We start from the raw sequence: 22,769 nt of genomic DNA on the forward strand, positions 1-22,769 counted from the left end.
GATCTGCCATGTTATTAAATACAATTTTCAATAACAGTCACTATGAGGGGAAGGAAAAAAAACACAGCTGAGAGACAAAATAAAGAAGACACACAAGAGGTGTGAAGGCATACAGTCCAAGGTTCTTACCAGGGACGCTTCTGGTGACTAAATAATCAGACAACCTGTGACAACAGCAGCAGCTGTACAGCCAGCATCCCAAAAAGAAAGAAAAGATTCTGATTTTTCTCATATAAGACAGTGTTTGTCCTTGCTGCCGTCTTTCAGTTCTTCTCTCCTTTATATGACAAGTTTGATATGATGTGTTGCTTTTTTTTTTAAACAGGAAAAAAACCTCTGCAGGTCTGGAGAAGTCTTACTTTCTATAAGATGAAGTATAACGACCACTAACTCTTGTGCTGCTCTGGTTGTCAGAATTTTGACTTGTTTACAGAGCTGCAGGCCAAAATGATAGAACAACCCCCCACAACACCACCTCCACCTCCACCCCGGTCAGGTCGACCTCCAGAGGGTAAACCCGGGGCAGTTTCGAGGACCCCAGATTAACATGAGAGCAGCCCTACTGGATGGATCCTGTTATCTGACCTGCAACTGGAGCACAACAACTTGGTTTCCCAAGAAAGTGAAGTTATTCTGAGGTTGGTAATCCGAGCCCAGAGGCAAATGGAAAACAGCATTACTTTCTGGACTTTTGTTAAGTTGATCGGTGGGTAAAACCTATTACTGAAAGCAAGAGGTAGTGGTGGCCTCGAGATTAGGGAAGCAAACCTATAATCACTAATTCCCTGCATGGTTCAAATCCCACCAACAATGGGTCGTTTCTCCAGGCCCCTGAGCAAGCCTTTAACCACCTCCACCTGGCAGGACATCCATATAAAATTTGCAGTAAATCAAACATGTGGACCAAAGATGGTTATACTCCTTTCACTGTAAAATTGAAATAAAGATGATACCAAATCCAACCTTCAAAAATAATACAGTGCAGAAAACCACTGTCTGGAATTAACAAGTTGTCATGTCTTATCTGATTTGATTTCTGCTCCACCAGGAAGTATGGATTTTCTATTCGTCTCCATCTGCGGGCTGTAGAGGATCCCACTGTTGATTTAACCTCGGCGGTAAGTCTATTTTCTATTACTGTGACAACTGCTAGACTGCAGAAGAAAAGCTGCCACACGTGCTCTGCATACTTACACTGTGTGAGGACTGAGTTGCGAGCATGTATAAGATGCCGTCCCTCGACTACGCTTCTGTTCTGGGCTCCTGTAAAGACCGACTCCATAACCCTCATGAAAACACTTCACTACAACATTCATGAGCTGATACAGAGAACACACTCTGCTGTATAATCTTCATGCCGCGCGAGATCGGTCACTGGGTGCGGCGGCCGTCAGCCTCACACTCTGCGGGCTCTTCTGGGACGCGGCTCTAATGCACAGGTCACAAATTGCTTTGAGGTCATTCCAGTGTCTGAATCATATCCCCCAGAGTCACACTGCAAAGGTAAAGGTCCGGGCTGAAAAGGTCTCGCAGTAATGGGCACCTCAAGACAAACCCGAAACCACCATTAGGCTGCGATCATGGGGACAGAGTAATAGCAATGCTTGAAGGGTGTTACTCTGACCCAAAAGGAAGAGACGGAGTGCTGGATGTGAGGGTGTGGACCTGTGCCTGACAAAGTACAACGCAGACACACTGAATCCACAGTGACAGACTATATTCTATGCACTTCATTCTTTTATGCGTCACTTCCTCCATGATGTGAAGGTTCTGCCACTGCCGTTGTCACGATAATGAACGGCAAACTGAATTCACAGAGAAATGGAAAAGGTGGAGAAGGAAAAACAACAACACTGTATTTCTCTGCACACTTCGCTGTCAGTGGCGCCACGGGAAGCGTCTCCTCCGCCGCCGCCGAGTGACATTGTGAAGGTCGGCTCAGCTTTGGTGCCGAGCCGGGAGAGACGAGCGAGACGGGAAACAAAACAGATAAAGTTTAATGAGAGGGAAGAGAAAAACAGGAGGTGGGCTCCCCCAGGCAGCCGAGCGGAGGGCGGCGAGCAATCGCTCATTCAAACACACAGAAGCACACCGTTAATATAAACAAATCGCAACATTACCATTCGATTGCCGCCTCTACCTGAGCGATGACGGCCCCGGAATGCCATGCAGGTGACAGCTTCATTTAACAGCCAGAGTGTGTCAGATGTAATCCCAGCACACCCATAAAGTTACAGTTTAATGAATACGGAGAATAACTTTTTTCCCTGAAGTCTGGAGCTTGCGATAAAACCAATCCTTCTAACTATTTCCACAGATAACCAGCAGATATCAGTGCTCTATTAGACACTCACACCTGACTATTAACGCTACTGCTCACTCTGGTCGTTCGGTGAATGACTTTTATTTATTGTTTAACGAATTTAATTAAAGATCTGATAAATTGAAGGCAACGTTGTTGAAGACAATTCCAGAGGGTTTACTTACTTTTCCTGCTCAAAGTGAATTTCCTCATCACATTAGTCATGCTTTTCTGCCCCTCATCTCGTCCTCCACTCATTCACTGTATCCCTCCATCACCGGCCTGCTCCTTCCTCGATTTCCCTGGAGGAGTGGCGTTGAGTGCGAGTGTGGAAAAAATGTCAATAGTGGCCAGGCGGCATAATTACACAGAGTGTGATTGAACGTAGACGTCTTCAACACCCCCCCCACCCCATCCTCCCATCCTCTGTCTGCACAGCTTTTTCACAGCACGCATCTTTGTGGAGCCGATCACTGGAATGAGCAGGGAAAGGTGAGCGGTCTGTGATGAAGCGATCCATACCGTCGGTGGAACGCCTCGGTAATGGGGCTCAGGGGGCCCCGACTGCACGGAAAACAGGAAACCGCTTCGCCTGAACAAGAGAGGAAGTGCTGACTGGGCGCCAAACCGTCATATCTGGGAAACAGTTTGCTCAGGCTGAACTGAACAAAGTGGGGCGTCCTTCAGCACATATGGTGGAGGTCATAACACCCGAAAAAAGTGCCGATTGGGCATTTTCCGCCCAGCAGGGTCAGCTGAGCAATTAGGCCTCTGAGATCGATGGCGAGGTTAAAAACTATCCTCTCATTTATCATCAAGATTCTCTACGAGATTTGTCACAGAGGGGCTCTGCGAAGAGGAAAGAGAGAACCCATGACTGCACAGGAGGGAGAACATGAAGACTCCACACAGAACGGTCCAGAGCCAAGAATGGAGACAGGAAAATCGCTGTGAAAGTGTCATTTTAGTTCAGCGGCCACATACGGCTCAATTTCATCTTGACTGGCCCAAACTGCTACATAGTGCCAGAATGACCTTTAGATTTAAACTTTAAAGTTTTTCTTTGTTGTTGTAGGAATTACTTGATTTGCTGAAGATATCGTTTGATATTATAGAGTTTATATATTTTCACTAAACTAAAAGGAACTATAAGGATGATTGTGTTCACGTTTTTATGTCAGGAAAATCTTTAAATTTGAATAATCGCCGTTACACAGCGTGATAGTCGCTGTGAGTGGAAAGGACAATCACTGAATGTTCAAACTCAGCAGTAAACCCCAGGGGCATGTTGAAAGCAAGAAATTACTTGGAGAGAGCACCGAAGAACAAAAATATTGTCAGAGCCATTGTTTTGTTTTTACTGAAGCTTGGTAGAAATTATGCAGGGGCCGCTGACTCACATTTCCATAGGGTGATACATGAAGTATGGGACAATATGTGGGGAATATATGTAGCTGACGTAGCCTCTGGCAAGTATCAGCAATGCAAATATGGAACAAGGCCCCTCTCACCTCATGGTTTTCTTTCAAAGGGCAGAGTAAAAAAAAAATACACACAGTTGCGCACTTGGACAACACAAAAGAGAATGGGGGAAAGAGGATAAATGAGGAATTCATTTGTGAGTCACAAGCTGTTGCCATTACTGAGACCAGCATGCCCCCCCCCCCCGCCTCAGCAGGGACTGTTTAACAGAGCCTCAAAATCCAGAAAACACATGACTTCTGATTCAAAACGACAAATATTCAAACATTATTTAGACAAGTGGCGGCTTGCTTTCAAACTATACACACTGACATTATTATTATTAAACTTTTTCACAGAGAAACTTTAGGATGACTTGAACATGTAGTCTTTTAAACAAGTCTTCACCGACAGGCTGACTGATCTTCCCTACAGGTGACACGAGTCCAGCGGAAACACGCAGCCTTCCTCCCACTGTGAGACAAGTTTTGAGTCAAATTCCAAAAACCAAACCGTCTCCAGAGAGAGTTGATACTCCAAACTTCGCTCACAGAAGCTTCCTAAATTTAGCCCTCCCTCTTTTCATTACATTCCCCTGGTATGCATGTAAAGTTGTTTCTGACTTCTCCATTTCCTGGAGCATCTACAAGAAACAAAAGATGGCAGATCATTCCTAGAGGGGAACAATGAATCATTTATGTTGTTTCTTGAGGCTTTTCTGGGGTAAATGTGACCAGCAGAGCATGTTATTACATAACGAACGCACAGAAAGCAGCGTCTCCTTGACTTAAGGGGACAATACATGCAGGAATATTTACTTTCTACTGACTTGTTCTCAGCTTAGTAAGAACTAACACATATCTCACCTCCAGCCATGCTGAAACTTCAAATGTAATGATCTGAGCTAAGATGACTTACTTTTTATTCCCCATCGGGAAAACAAGTCTGCGTCTGGACTGTGAGACTGTAAACACATTTCGATGCCCTCCATTACTTATAACTGACCACACACAGAGGCACACACACACATGCGCACAGCACATTTGTTGAAGCGATAACAGACAAGAGACACAATGAGAAAATAATGATCATAATTAGCTCGAGGCTCGGTGTTACTGGGGGACAGGGGGATGGGGGGGGGGGGGGGGGTCACCTCAGCCATCTACCTGCAGAGCTAATAAGAAAACCCACTGACCTTTAAACACTCACATTAGCTTAACGACAATTAAAAAAAAATGTTGAAATGCTACCTCAGGGTTTTCATGGGTATTAATCTTTTGCCCTCTACCTTCCTCTTTATTCAAAGTGACTGTGAATTTAAAGCAGGCACGTCCTGAACCACCTCTGCCTTCAGAGGGCTGAAGAATTAGATGAGGCGGATTTCTCGAAAGGATCTTTTGATTCTTTTAGCTGGTCTCATTTAATAAGATCTGTGACATTCACCTATTCATGCACATACTTGCAAACTGATGGTGATGAAAAACCACAGGAAGCAACTTGAATTTCAGCATCTTGCTCAAGAAGAACACTTCGATGTACGATCAGAATGAGGTGAACTACTGAACTACTGCCACCCAGCTGTCTGGGATTCAGGTTTTCTATTTTCAGATGTACACACACAACACTACAGGGTTTACTCAACCTCAACGCCGCCATAACGGGTGGGGGGGGGGGGGGGGGGGGGCAACAGCAAGCTCAGTGCAGACATTTGCATGTCTTCGTTTGACAAGCCTGGCCACTGTGCATGCGGCAGAAAACCTGCTGACTAAAAAGAGCGGCTGCACAGAGAGGCCCATGGCTCTCTACATCTTTGTGATGTATTATTAAAAGAGCACAGGGACAACCTAATGTGCAATAATTCTCTCAGAATTTCAGGATGGGGAAATAATCCTGAGACTTGGAAGCAGTGAGGACTCGGTAGAGGAGGGTTTACTGGACGTCTAACCGGATGTTTAATGACATTTAGCTCAACCAGAGTATAAGAAGGTGCTCCGGTCGGCCGAAGTGACTTTCATACTTCCTGAAAGGCTCTCTCTGACCTTGGAGCGTGCCGTACCTCATGCCTTTGGTGGAGTGGTTCTGGAAGTTTTGCAGGAGCTGCGGGAGACCCAGCATGGCTTCAAACATCACGGCCAGAGAGCCCAGAGTCTCCACGAACACGGCCGAGTCCAGCAGCAGCAGCGTGACCACTGCACACAGCACGGTGAGGCCGAAGCAGAAGAGCAGGTAGTCCTCGAACGCGCTCCATTTCCAGAAGTACTGCAAGTTCAAGTCTGAAGAAAGGCAGAGTCAAGCAAACACAATTAAATCGAATCACAATCACTGTCAACTCAACAGAAGAAGAAGAGCTAGAAAGCAAAGCGTTGGTGAGTTTGAAGGACAGGCAGCAGACAGAAGAACCTGAATACTTCATCACACAAAACAATATTGAAAATGTGTCGGGCTTAAGGGTGAGGGGTGCTAATAATATGCACAGATGGAGAAAGAGAGAGAGAGGCAAGGCAGGGCTGACAGGCGGAGATTAGAATCAGTAATGGCATTATGGGAAGAAAAAGAAGCCAGGAGGGAAAGTGCAGGAATGAGAGAGTTTCATTAAAGAATGCATAGAAATTCTGCAAAGACAGCACTCTTAAATCAATACTCCGCACACGCATAAGTGAAAGGAACAAAGACAAATGAGACACGTAATAGCTTTTACATTTCTATTCCTGTGGAATAACCCGGCCTTTAGGAATCCCGGCCTACACATTAAAGTTCATTACCTTTAGTTTGCAGCAATCCTTTCGCTAAATAACCCTATTCATCATGAGAAGCTTTCGCATGCGACTGTGAATAAAAATAAAACAAAAACACAGTAGCTACAGTCGTTTAGCTACACATTTGTGTTCTGCCACCTTCGGTGGCCGTGAACACACACACACCCGCACACACACACACACACAAACACAAACACTGAAGATGCTTCAGACGACTTTATTAGCAGAATCATCAGAATGTCGTCACCATCCGCCATCTCCTCAATGGAGCATAATATGAGATGATCAACAGCCTCTCATTGCCTATGTATGACCATCGAGCTGCAGGGAAGCAGCTGACATCAGCTAAAGGGGATTGATGGCCGAATAAGAGCACGTTAGTTAGTGCGGTGGCTCGCTCATGACTCTGCATCATGCAGCGGAGCGTCTGTCTTCCTCTCTGCGTTGCTGCTGTTTCACCTTTTTGATTTACAGAAGTGTGTGTGGACATTTACATACAGTACGCGGCGCCTGTTCTTGCATTCATGCAGACGTAAGAGATGCGAAAATATCCGCAGCACGGAGAGGCAGTTCAGAGGGGAATCATTCAGATCACAATTCTGATTAAACGTCAATGCCGTCATGAAACTCTGTATTTTCAGTTTGTGTTTAGCTCAGTGCCACAAAATAACAAAGCTTGACAACACGCAAGGACCTTTTTTTTTTGTCAAAAAAATCCTTGTCTCAGCTGAGAACTATTGAATAAACCAAAGACTGATTAAAAGCTACAATGGAGTGAAAAATCCTTCTCGCAATAATGGTGAAGTCAAGGAGAAGTCACCCTGCTTTTCTGTTCAACGAAGAAAAAGTCTCAAACACAGAGACCCTCCATATAAACTGCCAATAAAAGAGACAAAACATGCAGGCAAACTGTTGCATGGCTTTGTGTTCAGCAAGTAATTAAATATTGATTTTTTTTTCTTCTCTCCAGTGTGAATTAAGATGGTTTTAAGGACAGCTGTTGTGAACAACTGGTCTTGATAAAAGACATACATGTAAAAAAAAAAAAAAAAGAAAAAAGAGCGTGTTGCTTGTAGACTCAAGCTTCAAGATCCATTCCCATAATTGTATGTGCTTTTCCATCTACACAGGAGCTTTTAATTACAGTCACACAATTCATACAATACATGATGAATACGTGTTACACCACCGAACCACGCTTGTGCACAGCCGCCCAGCACCAGGCGGAGAAGTTTTCACTCCAGCGGGCCGCATCCGCCGTTGCATCTCGGAACGAGACGTCTCGCTGCCGGCGCATTGTGGCGAACGTGATTAATGGGTTTATTAACGACGGTCACGAAAGACACGCCGCCCACTGCTGACAACAGGCGTGAGGTGGGAAGTAAAAGCACAACGCAACACACTTCTACACACCGTTCTTCTCACACAGGTCAACGTGCGCGATGGCCAGAGAGCAGACAGACAGCCCGGCACACTCGCAACTCTTCACACACCTCCTGATGCACTTTTTCAAGGTGTCTGGCACAAGAAGGCTGACCGGCGAGTCAGGAGAGGCTGCTGAGGCGCCATTATCAGCCTGAAAGCCCTTTCATTTCCTTCTGAATGAGGCCAGGGCAGTGAAGTGTAACCATGCTGACAACAGCAGCTGTGAGAGTATTGACATTTCAGGACCACTGTCAACTTTTCAGCATCACAAACCTCCGTCTGAGAGAGCAGCGTGTCCAGCCCTCCCTCAGCTGCATGCCCATACAGAGCAAACTTCTCAACTCCTCTTCCAATGCAGTCTAATGTATTTTCAAACACAAGACTTCCCGTCTTCTTTTCCCTGCTGTCTTTCCCGTGATCCCATTTCATCTCTCACTTATACAACATGATATGTTTACCTGCATAATCAAATTGCCCGGAAGAGCATAATGAAGAGAGAAAGCTCTGCATCATTCATGAAGTCATCTCTTTTATTTGTCCTTCTCTCATATATCATGCATCAGTTTCCTTTCCCTGACCAGCAGACTCCTTTCCCCTGCATGTTTCCATTATTTTTTTTCCCCACACACACTCCGCTTGCTGAAGGAAAACAAAAACAATTATGCAGACATTTTCTGGATGCTTTACTGAATGAAACAGGTTACTTGGTCCTTTCCAAACAGCAGCCTCCCGGCTGATGCTTTCCAAGATCCCAGAGAAACCAGGAGAGACTCACTTCACACAGCCTTAGTCTGTAAATGAATGCGTATGAAGTTACTCTGGGGAGATGTGAAGTCGGTCATTTCATGTGTGTGTGTGTTTATGTCTGTGTGTCTTGCGAGCCACCGGTTGTCCATGTCCACTCTAAGCTGTGTTTTATCTCATGGGAATGTCATTCCGGCTGCACAGCAGGGGAGAGGACAGTCGAGGAGAGACTGGAGGACAGAAGGACGCATGGAGAGCGTGAGTGTGTCAGAGGGAGGGAAACACCGAGTCAGTCAAGGAGGCCGAAGCCAGGTAGCATCTCCCATCGAGGGGAACTGAGAGGAGCCTGAGACAGAAACGAGAATCGACAATGACAGCCCGTGAACAGTGAAGTGACTGACTCAGCTTTCGTCAGTCTGGTAGAACGACGACTCGGCTCTGTGTGGAGCGACTCTGCATTTCAAGATGTGTGACACTTTCACATCTACTGTAATCTGTCTGTCCACAGCCCAGCTCACTTTAGTCTGTAAGGAGGTGTGGTTTTGTCCCGCCGAGAGAGCCGTGAATACGATTTTAAAATGACACTGAGGTCTTTATTTTCCCCACATCAGTGAGTTTTTTTTATATATATAAAGATAACACATGTTGTTTGCAACGATATAGGTAAAACTCTTTAGTTACTGAACCAAGCACTACTACTCGTATGAATAACGGTCGGTGTGAGAGTGTGAGGTTCGAGGTAATTGCAGTTTCACTGTGATGAGTTGGAGTTGGCAGCCTTGTTAGTGAAGTAGTTTTAATCACGCTGAGACAGGCTTCACCCCCTGGATTTAAAAAGTAAATAAATAAATAAAATGGAATATGTAGACATTACCTCTGGCATATAGTGCCGCGCACACGCCAACTCCTGATCTGACCCTGTAAGTGTAGTCAATGGCCCGTTACCCAATCTATGAACCGATCCTGCATCAGGGCTTGTGGCTTGAGCTCCGTCGAGTATCGACAGCGCCGACATGTCAGGAAAATACCCCACTAATGCCCCTTTGACCAGCTCTAATAGGGACACGACAGGCGCTCTGCAATCATTCGGACAGACAGAAAATCAGTGAACCGTTCTGAACTATCATGTTGTCTCTCAACTGGCTGGAAACCAGGGAGAAGCTGCAGGAGGGGGTTCGAGGGGGGTTGCAGGCACAACTTGGTTCAGCAGTTTAACAGGTGCAAGTGAAGGCAGAGGAAAGGGTCCACCACACTCGGTCTACTTTTTGGCAGCTCCATGAATAATGCAACAACGGCTAAAATAATGTTCACTCATTAAGTTAGACTGGGAATGTAACACACACACGAGGAAATTGCCTTCCCACTGGATTTCCTTTTCGGAGCTAGTTCAGTTTGGATATGGGGTGTAATGGTGGCCCAGGGGTTAAGGAGGTAAACTTTCTGACAAGTTAGCTGCTTCCAATCCCAATGCTAATGAGTATGCGTCAGGAGGAGAAATCAGAAATGAAACATGCAGCTCACATTATCCACTGTGGAAACACCAAGAGACCAAATAAAACTTATTAAATCTAGCAAATATTGATCAAATCTGAGCAGCCAACGTCACACAAGCTCACCCGAAAAACACAAACATGGACAGGTCAGGACAAATTTGCTTAAACCAGAAATAAAGTTTAATGTTGCCAAGCATTATCACACTTTATTTGAATCTCAACATGTACCTAATGATCCCATTTCCAGTCGTGAGGAATATGTTGTACAGATGTTTCACAATATAAGAGTGGAGAAATGAGAGCTGCCTGGATTGAAAAATTGAGCCCCCCCATAGCACCAACAACAAAAATCTGAATATGATACACTGTGATCCTACACCTTCAAAATAAAATGTAAAAAAAAAGAATTCTCAGTAGCTGAAAAGACATGGCTACAGCAGTGCAGTGTCTCAGTAGCAGGACAGCTGTGTGTGGATATTGTATTTACCCACAAGCATGTTTACCAATGTTACATTTTCCTGCTTGAGCCTTCAGGACTAATGCCAGTGCGAACTCTCTGCTTCACGTCTTTATTGGAAAGCGAAGCACGTCTGTGGATGCAGCTCTGCCACTTGAGATCTCTCCCAGCACTCTTCAATTTATCTGACCCCTGGTTATTCTCTATATTACGCCGCCCTGCACACGGTGTGCATACAGATGTTTACAGCAGGCCGGGCGTCGCTCCAGACTCTCCTTTCTACTTCTGATGCCTTCAGATTAACAATGACAGCCATCAACAGTGGGTGAGCCTAATGAGGCTCCGTTTCTTCTCTTTCCAGGTAAGAACGAAGACTTTTGTTGCATTTTGTGAGTCTATTTACACAATACAAATTCTCACTATTGATAATGTTCATTACGTATCTGGCCAGTCAGGCTACAAACAAAACTTATCAACTTTTCTGCTTTTACATCATTAAACATTCTCCACATTTATTAATTTATATCTTGCAAGGAAAATTTGATTTAAAGCGTAAAAGTTTGTCTATCCAGGGTGACTATTAAATACAAATCTTACATGCTGGACAGAAAAAAAAAGAAGTTTTTGATAAAATATTCCTGATGTACGATGCAAAGGTCATCCTCAGCATCCAGTAGAATTTCCATAACCTTTTGAATTTCCTCTTGTATCTGTGTGCCTCCCCCCCGAGGGACTGAGCATGCTGTAGCACACTGCCCAGTGTGTTTGAATTTCATTTTCAGTTTCATTATCTTTTCGGCTTACATGTCTAATCCACTTTTGGATTTGTTGTTTCAGTGCCCAATTTGCCAACACTCCCCCTCCTATTTTAATCTTTTGTACAGAGTGCATTAACAAAATGAATTAAATTGTGACAGAAGGCCACATTTGTTCTGTAATTCCAGACGGCACTGCAGCGTTCTCGCCGCCGTCTCCATTCAGTCACATCTGCCAAAACACAAGTGCCAGCCGGGGTCTTCTTCTGCATATCTTTTCTCAAGGACAACTAACATTTTCATTTGCATAATATTTTGTGTATTTCAAAACTCATTCATGCAGAAACGTCCCAGTAATGCATTCAGAAGTCGATAGATGACAGCGTCCTGCCTCGGCGCCTGCTGCTAAAGCATTGAGCGACTCTCAGTCAGCTCTCCGACGTGCAGCGTCAAGTAAAATGCTCGGCTATAAAGTGTGAGGTTGAAAAATTAGAAACGAATGTGGTACAAGTTGTTAATTAGGGCTGCACACTATCAGGTGACCGGGCGACGATGTCCAGATTTGCAGTTAGATGTAAGTGCCTTTTTGTGAAAAGGTTTATTCTGTGAAATAATAATGCTCTCTCTGCCCCCTAATTTATACCTCTCTAGTCTCATTAAAAAGGTCAAATCATACAAATCCGCTCCCATTTGTCACATCACATCACAAAGGGTGTTTAAAAAGACGTCAGCAGAACATGAAGGGTATTTCCTGACATCCAACACATTCCAGCAATTTTGCATTTTTTGGTCACAAAGTTGCTGAAACATTCAGTAATCTTTCATTTGGTATGAATCCTACACACATTTCTAACAAACTTCATTGATCATCTGGAGACACGTTGGTAAAGGCGATCAGCATTGATTAAACACTTAAACTAAAACACTTTTGATTTTCAGACGGGTTTGCAGAAGTACTCAGAGACAAGCAACTTGCGCTGACTTAGTGGCCCATAACTGAACCCTCTTTTTCTTCTACACTAAAAAACCTGCTCTGAACAGCAGAGTCCACTTTAAAAAGAAGGGAGCTAAAAGATAGAAAAAAAAAATCAGCTATTCAGAGTCTGAAGCAAATATTCCATTATCAAAAAGCACTTTTCCCTCTGACGTTGTGGTGCAGTCGCTCCTCCAGAGCGGCTGTTTCGACCTTGCTGGTGAACCGTGGCTGTGTTTTTCCACCAGTGATTGCTTCCTCCCTCAGTTTACGCCGCGCTCGCTCTGGCATTTCGACCGAGACGAGGCTTAACTAATGAGCTCTATTGGCACCAACAACCCACAACAACAGTTCGCTGAACACTTGGCCTCTGCTTCATACTAATGGATTCCACATTTGGACCCATTTCATAAAATAATCATTCCAGGATACTTAAGGGCTCCATATCAAAGTCAGAGCAAAACTTCCTGCTTCTAGCAGACCAGACAACTTTAACACGATACATACAAATGGAGTCCTTAAGAGAGAAACTCCTGCTAATGGATGGCAGGAGAGGGAGAAAAGGTCCACCTGAACATTTCTGTTAACGTTCAGATGAAAACATTCAGCTTCACCACAGTGAGACCGACGCATCCTGCTGCTCTTGTTTTAGTGCATCCTGGCAGGACATCATATATCAGTGACACAAAGAGACGGCGTCTCTCAGCTGACAACATCTGTTCCAGTCTCAGGTCGGCCGGCGACTTCCCTCGTCCTCCACCACCGTCTGAGCTGCCTTCTAACATCCACTCTGGCTTCGGTGTCTCGGTCGGCCCATTTTAGGTCTGGAAAGTCGACTGGCACCTGAAAGTCTGGCAGAACTGACAGTGAACCGGGCAGCTCTGGTGTGTGACGACAGCAAAAAAAAAAAATCCCGTCAGGTCAGGTCTAAGTGTCTGATGTCCATAGTAAGACACTTGGATTGTGATTATGAGGACTCAACAAAAAAAAAACTGTTTTTAAAAAGCTGATCTTTCTAAATTTACACAGAGGTGTAGGCAGATGATTTTTTTTAAAACGTTCCACCTTGGGAGCCACCATCAAAAAGTTGTGTTTCCAGGGGCCCTTAGCTCCATTGTCATGTAAACAAACACCCAAAATGCAACGTTCTGCGTTTCATTTGATAACGCTGTGTAAACGGAACCTTAGTTTCATTAAAATTTAACTGAATTTTGTTGTGAATTGTCAGACTCAATATATTTAAGAGCTGTAATCTGTATTATTTACCAGTTTTATCCTTTTCATGGTGTTTCGATGTTCTCAGAATAGTACGAAATACCATTTCCTGTCTGAAACGTGTTTGACCTGTGAGGTCAAAGCAAAGAAAGACAGTTTGAAACACTTATTCTGTCTAGTATAATACAGAAAGGGCTGTTATCTCTCACTTCCTGTCCCAGCCTAAGAAAATTAAAAATGAGACGTGTCCATTTGATGAGCTGCTGAAGGATTGAACGATAGCTTCACATTTTAAATTACATTATTGTGACACCTTCAAGGTGAGGAATATATCATTTATTCAGGCGTAAACTAATTCAGGTGGCTGTATTATGATGGAAAAATGAATTAAAAAAACAGACTGTTCTTTGACACGATGCTTTAGTGTCTACAGATTTGATCTTATTTCTCTGTCGAGTGCAGAAGTTTCATATTATAACTATGTGCTGTCTGTTTTCAAAGACTTGCCTTGCTTTATAAGTTTGGGAATGCCAAAGCAATTTTCTCGTCCTTTCGTGACTCAGTCATACAATGACAGTGAAGATGAAGTCTCTCGTGTCTTCATCAAGCGCTTTAATTTCCCTCCCCCGCTCGAAACGGCCTGTGGCTCTGAGAAGATAAGTTTTACGTTTATTTTTAAAACTTAGTAAACTCAGACGACATGCCACTTGGTATTTGCCCTCAGGCTTCACTGGGTAAACAGCTCGACGAACCAGAGTCTGTTACCAGTAAACCAACCCTGGGAGTGTCCTGCTCACTTTTAGGCTCTTTCAGGCTCAGGTATCGAGAGGCGGTCTTTCACCGACCATCAAGAGACGGACAGCAATGGACACGCATGGATCATTCCCAACAAAACCCAACCCTACCTTAACCCTTCAGTCTTTAGACTGTGGCGTGTAAGCAGGGGGGGACATGCAAACCACTATCCCATAATATACAGCAACACAAAGCAAATGGGATTCCTCAATAAATCACAGATAAGCAGAAGCAAACATGCAGTAATTAAACCAGATTCCAAACTGAACCACATGTCAAATCTTTAATGAACTTCATACTCAGCAGATGTTATTTTACCCCGAAAGCATTTTTTATAACACCAATATCTCAACACCGTGATCGAGTTTCCGATGTCAGCTCAGACATCAGGCATGTCGACAACCCGAGACCACAACAAAACCAGGATCAGGAGTCTGCTCGCGGTTTGAAGGAGAGGATTCTGTTTCTCCCTCCTCTCATTTCGTTCCTCGGTTCCCTTTTTTTCTCTCTTCCTACCATGTGGATCACAGCTGCTCCTCCCTTCCACCCCACAGTCTTCTCCTGCATCTCTCCAGCACCGCATCTTTCATTAGGAGGGGAGAATCGGAGATAAAGAAGCCCTTGTGGGGCGTCGTCCTTCATTTGTCCCGATAGCTGCTGCGTAAGCCTTTATATCTCGCCTGGCATGTCAGTTAAATCCGGAAATGCCTCCAATCTTCTGAAGATCACAGGAGTTTGACGGCATCTGCAGGTGGTTTGGCCTGAAGAAACGTCAGTGCGCTTTCTTTGAAGAGCGCTGCTTGTTTAGGATGTGCTGTTTGCAGCAAAAATGAAAGTTTGACATGTAGTTTCAAGGAAAGTGTTGTTCTTCAGCAGTTTCAAGACTTTTTCAAAGGTGTTAAAAAACGACGAGTGAGCAGAAATGTTTGATTATTGATAGCGTGAGCTGAAGAGCAGTCGGTCAGAGCATATACCGACATTCATCATTTTTTAATCTATTTTGTTTTCATAAGTTTTTTAGACTGATCCAACTCTCTGTTTTCACTTGTAGCAGATTAATGACTCAGGCAACTTGGGGATTGTCACATTCCTGGCTTCACTTTTATTTCTTATTCTCTGCAGGCCTTTCGGCAGCGTTGCCAGATGACGATGAGCTTTGGTTTGTGAATGGCCGTTTGATAACATGAGATCAGAGCGCAGCGCTGACAGCAGGAAGAGAGTCCAGGAGAGTCGACTCTGCCGACGCCCAGAAACGAGGCTGCTGACGAAGCGATCCGTGTTTTATGTTGTTTAGACTCCATTTCAGCACATCTGATTAGAAATGAAACAGACCACGACATCTTATGGCTTTCAGCTTTAAAATGTCTGATGTTCCCTGACAATCTGAAAGTGAGGAACTCAGAGTTTCTGAGTACAACGCAGCGTCGTGATGAAATGTGTTTGTTCAGCTACACACACTCGCTCTTGTTCTGCAGATCTGCAGCACTGACTCAGGAGAAAGTGACATTGGTCGCATTTATATAATCTTTCCTCCAGCTGTGATTGATCTTGAAATAATCCCCTCTTCATGTGCATTACTCCCAGAGGAACATTTCTTATTACATCTTAAACTTGTCCCATTCTCATTCACAAGCTTTGTTGTAATTAATTATTCAAGCTGAATGTCTTTCTTTTTCTCAAACGGGGAGGTTAATGAGATTAAAATTCCCACAATGTGTGGGAAGGTTTTAATTCACAGAGAGGATAAAAATGAGAAAGTCACACTGTGAAGCTTGTAGTCACACGAGTGATGATCAGCAGAGAAAAACTTAATAAATTTAGCTGCGTCGGAAACAGCACTGAGGAGGAACACATTTAGGGAAATATAAAGACAGGACCAACAACATGGAGGAAATTTGGAATCATGAAGATTGGTCTAGAATTAATTTGGTGAATATCTTTTCCAATTTTCGTATTCCAGATTAATACAGAACTCTAATTTTTCAAATTTTTTGTGTTTTGGCTGTTCTTTCTGGGTGGACTACAAATCATTGCATCCACAAGTTTGATGTGATTCATGGCGGATGATCTTCTTGACATCCTGAGCTGCTCCAGATCTCAAAGTGGAGGCAAAAGAAAAGAGCAAGGAGAGAGAGCAAAGAAAAGGCAAAGAGCTTCGAAGCAAGGCCCCGCAAATATGTAAAATAAAATAAAAAAACACTTCACTAAAAGCTGCTTCACTTCGTCTCTCCAACTCTGAAACGTTCAGTAAACGTCTTCCCGAGGACCTCAGACAGATTATTTACTGACGCCTGTGAACACACTGTTACAATAATCCAGCAAGAACAAGTTTCTCTGAATCCTGTTTGGTCTGCAAACTTTCTGTGTTGAGCTGGATTCTCTGAAATCTCAGCCTCCACTGAACAAAATATCCTCCAATTTAAGACAGGAAATACCTGAAAGTCCTGATTGTTCAGACCTTACCTAAAAAAAAGAAACTTAAATGACTTGAGCCAGCTACTTAGAGCCAATCTGTAAGAGTGGTTCTTCTGCTATTAAAAGAAGTCAGGCCTTCGTTCATCACCGCAGATTTGAAAGGGTTTTAAAAGACTGGATTGTTGAAAAGTACCACTTTAGTGAAGCGTGGCGCTCTGTGGCTGATGGCTGATAACGGCACAAAGTGCTGAGCGGCGGTGACCTTGGCGCTCGGGATGAAGGAGGGAGAGTAGATGAAAGTGAGGAAGTGAAGCGTTGCTGGAGCGCTCTCCCCGTCCTGACACATGCTGCGAGAATATTACAAAGACGGAGGAGTAGGAGATCAAATTAACTCCACTCTGGCTCACTGCGCCGCTCGTCCTTTCTCCTCTCATCCTGCCTTCCTCACACACACACACACACACACACACACACACACACACACACACACACACACACACACACACACAGACACAAGGATGTGGGTGTACACACACTGAGCCGACCATCTGAACACTCCGGGACATACAAGGACAAGCCAAAACATTATGACCACTGCGAGGTGAGGCGGATATCACCTGTGATCACGGCTTTACGACGACTGCTGAGAAACATCCGGAATAAAAACACATCTGTGAGTGACAGACCTGCCTGTGCTGCCTCACCTATTCTTTTCACACTTCATTACGTTAATTTTCTAACTCAATTCTAATATTGAACTTTTATCATTATTTCGTGATGAATAAAGGGATGAATAAAGTATTATAATTTATTCATCTATCTTCAACAAAACATAGCAAAAGGTTCACACTACTAAAAGAAGAACAGCAGGCATCCAAACACACACTTGAATGAGTAATAGAGTAGTTTTGGTTTAAAACTTACTCAAGGAGTGAGTAACTGTTGAGTAAACTTCTTAACACTGTTAAATTGTGGTGTTTATAAGACCATCTGTTCACAATACTGAGAAGCTACAGGAAATCTCTGGAGCTGGAACAACCACTTCAATTGCTCTTCCCGATGACTTCCAATTATAAAACTACAGAGTTCCAGGAGAATATAAACGGGGAGTCATGACACCCTGGAGGAAAACGTTGTTATTGTCCATCAACATCCACACGAACAGAAGAGCTGTTCACTTCAGCTGGGGTGCACATCCCAGAAGAGGCATCTTGAAAATGTTAAATCTTCCCTCGTTTCCATTGAGACGGGGGTCAGACAGTTTTCAAAAAGTTGTGTTTTTCCCATTTCGAATGTAACACAGTGGCAGTGTTTTCAAAAAGTCCCATTTTCGGTGGCTCTGACCCAGTCGTCGTGGAAACAGACGCCCAAAACACTATGAATGTCTTACACATGGGGAGTAACTTGGCCTCCATATCACCCAGATTTCCACTCAGCTGATCGTCTGTGGGATGTTCTGAAAGTCCATGAAAGCCCCACCGCTGAACGCACGGACATTTAAAGGTCCTCCACAGAATGGAGTGTATGCTTCTGAAGCAAAAGGTGTGCATAATGTTCTGACTGATCTTTGTACGCTGTTTGTAACCCTGTTTCTCTGGTTAACACAGACACCCACACACACACACATGCAGTCAAAGTGAAGCGGGCCTGTGTTGAAGGTGATCTGGCCAGATAACAATCGGCTGCTGACCAGATGGAAGAGTCGGGAGGTCCAGATAAGAAAACAGTAACATGGTGGACCAAATGGGGGCCAGACTATTTATTAGGGTCAACCAGGGCAGACACATTATCAGAGACTGGCTTTCTTCCTTCGGCGATAAGCAGGTGTAAATTAAAGATAACGTGACCAGGAAACAACCTCAGCGGGAGCAATGGGACTATTATTCGCTGCAGAATTACTCTGTATTGTGTGAAAGGCTCTGCTGTTCCGACTGTTTGACATTCCTCACAGCGCTGACAGTGTGCAGCGCAGCGTGTCTCTGTATGAGGTAACGGCTTTTGTTCACATCACTTCTCTTTGTGCGTTTATTTGTGTGAGTAAGTTGTAGCATTTTCAAAGCAATGGCTGCCTGGAGCGCCGCGGAAAGCATTATGGAATAACGCAGTTTAGACAATACTGCACCACACCTCAGGATTTCCTCACATAATTAGACACTGCTGAACTGGCCCAAGACTGAAATGCATCTTACGTTGTACGACTTGACATGTTCACTCATGGGTTCTGTTGCAAAACATATGCTGCCAACTACTGTGGCTCCACTGAGTAAACAAGGTTAACCTTCAATCAACCGATCAATCTTCATTTCAATTTTCATCTCCCCCTTTGAGAAATTAGATGCTACTCAAATACTTCACAAACGGTTAAGAAAAACATCAAAAGGAAATACATTTGCATATGTACACATCTTCACATGCACTGTGTGCGTGTAAACGTAAAGCTGTATCTAATAAACATGCAGACACACATCCTGCTGATGACGTGAATCAACAGGCAGAAAATACACACTAAAACAACACAACCAGTACAGTGAGACAAAGATACAATAAGCCTATGAAGTGATACACTCTGTATCAGAAACAAAATCTACTATCATGCAAGTTATTAAAATAAACTAAACTAATAATAATTAAGAAAGAAAAGAGAATAAAAATTGAATGGACTCAAAAATTAAACCTTATGTCAGTTTGACGTTGAATACAGTGAGCAAGACAATCAGGTAATGTTATTTGACAAGTGAAAGTGATCCAGAAAGTCATAAGCATTTACATGTAACTGCAGGATACACAGGTTATCTGAATCCATTCCGATGTGCACAAACACTCCCCCAGAGCGCACAGCCACAGCCGCCTACCTCAAGCTACCATCAGCACGTCACCCAGCCTCGGTCCACAGTGATTAGCACAGCAGTGACTCATTAAAAGTCATTATTTAGAGAGAACGTCTATTGACCTTCCTCGCCGCATGATCAGCTGCATTGTTTTGTTTCTCTGTGTGTGGTCTCTGCCCACACATGATGTCTACGGCAATTTAACAGGAGCGCTTCTACTTTAGCCATTAATGCAGCGATGAAACAGTGTGGGTGTCAGTATAGGAAAATTATTTGACCATATATAGGAAAAAAATCTGAAAACTACGTCACGCCGAGCCTTAAATAGTCCAACGTGCTTTTAACATCATGCGTTTTTAGTAAGGATCGACCGATATGGCTTTTTTAGGGCCGATGCCGATGCTCATTATTGGTACTTAAGGAAACCGATAACCGATATGTCGAACCGATATTCATTTGCAGTAAAAATGAACATTTTGGCGTCAAAATTTAGCTGTGGGTGGGACATTGTTCCACAGCCCAGAGTAGTGACTTCAGGCGAAGAGAGATGTGATGTACTCAGTGGAAAACACTTCTACATTCATGGTACTTAGGCCTTTTGCTTTTGTTCAGTTTGTAATTTTGTGATTACTTTATTATTATTATTATTATTATTATTATTATTAATCTGACATATGTAATTATATTTATCACACACATTCACAATAATACAGTCATATCTCATCCATAACTTCCCCAAAACTCCAATATTCAACTATCTGTCGCTGCTGATAACACAACTCTGTCCTTCATTTTCTTGTATTTTTTCTCCTGTATGTCCGTGTACTGTAGGAATAATAATAATTAAAAAAAAGAATAAAAAAATAAACAATGGAGAATCCTGGTTGAACTAAAGTTATAGGCTACTGTAACGCTAAAAAATACTTTAAAATCAATGTTATCATTAATCGATGCGCGTTCCCAGTCATTTTTCGGCAGGCAGTCTGTTTTCGGCACGGTAACCAGTCAACCCCCAGTCGGCCCCGACCAATTCGGCCTCAAGCGTCTATTGTCCCACACTCACGCCACACATTGAAAACTGGGAAAAAAAATTACTGGTGGGTATGTGACAGGCTTGCGTTTGATTCCTCCCGGTTCCATAGCAGCGGCGCACAAGACAAATTTACCAGTTATTTTTTTCAGTTTTCAATGTGTGGCGTGAGTGTGTGACAAAAGACGTGTGGGGCCGAGTTGGTCGTGGTCAACTTGGCTTGAGGCCGACTTGACTGTAATCCGCTGCCAGCCAGCATCCGGCCGCTCCCCGCGTCCGTGCTCTCCGGTTGGGAGACTGGAAGACAAACTGTGTGATTATGTTGACTGATAGGTTAGAGGTGGATCATGTGCCTGAAGCTTCATGTTTGCCGTTCTGTTTCAACTGGCTAGCTTAGCTACACGAAAACAAAAGTTGTTTTCTCATGTGATCACCTCGCAAAGAATTATGGGAACCGTAGTCAAGACAACGGACTGACAACTGGGTGGTCTTTATTACTGTATTTTCCGCAAAAAAGGCGCACCGAAATATAAGGCAGGTTTTGAGAAAATTAGAGGCTTTTAGTGTGGAAAAAACGGTAAATTTATTTTATCGGCTATTGGTGGAAAAAAAGGCCGATGCCGATTATTAGAAAAATGCCAAATATCGGCCGATAATATTGGCCTGGCCGATAATTGGTCTATCCTTAGTTTTTAGCAGTATGACTGGTGACCAGTCCAGGTTTTACCCGGTCACAGCTGATGATCTCCTGTGTCCTCCTCCCTCGCTGCATTCATTAACCTCATCGCTGGCTCTTTCTATTCTCTTCTAGCCTTGCAGCTCCATCCTCAAAGCTGTGATCTCTCAGACATGCATAACTAAACACACTCAAGCTCATCTCTCACTTCCCCACCCAACTGTCCGACGTGAGCCTGCTCAGCAATGTAGTCGTTTTTTAATCCTGTCTTTTCCCGTCACTCCCGAAGAAAACCCTCAACATATTCATCTCTACTGCTTCCAGTTGAGCTACTTTCTATTTCTTCAGTGCCATCGTCTCTATAGCATACCACAGAACTGGTCTCACTAACATGGTAGACCTCATCCTCCAACCTGGCTGAGGCCCTCCTCTCACAGATCACTGTCCTAAGTACAATGATGGAAGCCTCCAAAGTGTGTAAACGAGAAGCTTTTCGGAAACAAAACAACACATCTTCATTTGAAAAGCTGCGCCGTGCAGACCTGGCCCTCCAGGATGAACAGATGCCATCAGCAGCAGGCGGGACAGACATCAAAATCCCTGCAGATCAAACACTCCTTTCATGTCACGGATAATTACGAGACGGCGTGTTTAACAAAGCTCAGCGGTCATTAGTCGACGGTCCAAACATTAAAACTTCCCAGAAACATTCAACAAAAATTGCTACAGTCAACAAGAAAGTGAGTTTTTTGACTGATGATCTACGTCAATATCATCTAAATAAACACTGAACATGACAGGATTTGCTCACACACACCTTCGTAAGACCAGTTGCGTTCCTGACTCGTCATGGTTTCAACGCTTGTTTTATCATAAAATACATGAAAAAGCTGAGCGTCAGCAGTTGTGCTGTTGCTGTGAGGTTACGTCAGAAGCCGCTCGTTGAAACTGAAACAGGATCTCCTCGCTGGAAGCCCACAAACACAATCTTTTGGGTTTTTTTTTTTTTTTTTTTTGTGGCCAGACGATTATGCGTCACAACAGCTGCCATCGCCATTTGTCGTTTGTCGACTAATTACCGGAGCTGCTTGTTGATCACTGTGATTTGGGAGACTATTTAATGTGTAAACAGTGGGAGCTCCAGCTGAGGAAAAGTTACAAAATTACTCATCAAAGACCGTCAACAAACAGCAAACTCATATCATCTGGCTGCCTGGGCGTCACAGTGAGGCTGCAGCTTTTTGGATCCAGTTTTGCCATGGTGTGACCATACGGCGGTCCTGCAGGCGCTGGCGATCTCGAGAAGCGCAGTTTGACATGTTCGAGACAGAAGTCTGTGCGAGTCGTGGACATCAGGTCGCCGGGGGCACAACATCACCCTCCCTTCCAATTAATGGGGGAGAAAAGTCTGCTCACTGCTGCATCCTCCGCTGTGCACACCTCT

At 43.9% G+C, this 22,769-nt stretch overlaps 1 protein-coding gene across 2 annotated transcripts in view; it reads right to left on the minus strand.

Annotated features, from left to right (window-relative positions):
• LOC115392535 (PQ-loop repeat-containing protein 1-like) overlaps positions 1–22,769 on the minus strand; it is a 51,628-nt gene that overhangs the window by 13,491 nt on the left and 15,368 nt on the right. For both annotated transcript variants that reach the window (XM_030097211.1, XM_030097212.1), the window contains exon 4: positions 5,820–6,036. In XM_030097211.1, the coding sequence (XP_029953071.1) occupies positions 5,820–6,036 (217 nt within the window). The remainder of the gene's footprint in view (positions 1–5,819; positions 6,037–22,769) is intronic.

This window comes from Salarias fasciatus, chromosome 7 (genome assembly GCF_902148845.1).
Source record: "Salarias fasciatus chromosome 7, fSalaFa1.1, whole genome shotgun sequence".
NCBI lineage: Eukaryota > Metazoa > Chordata > Actinopteri > Blenniiformes > Blenniidae > Salarias > Salarias fasciatus.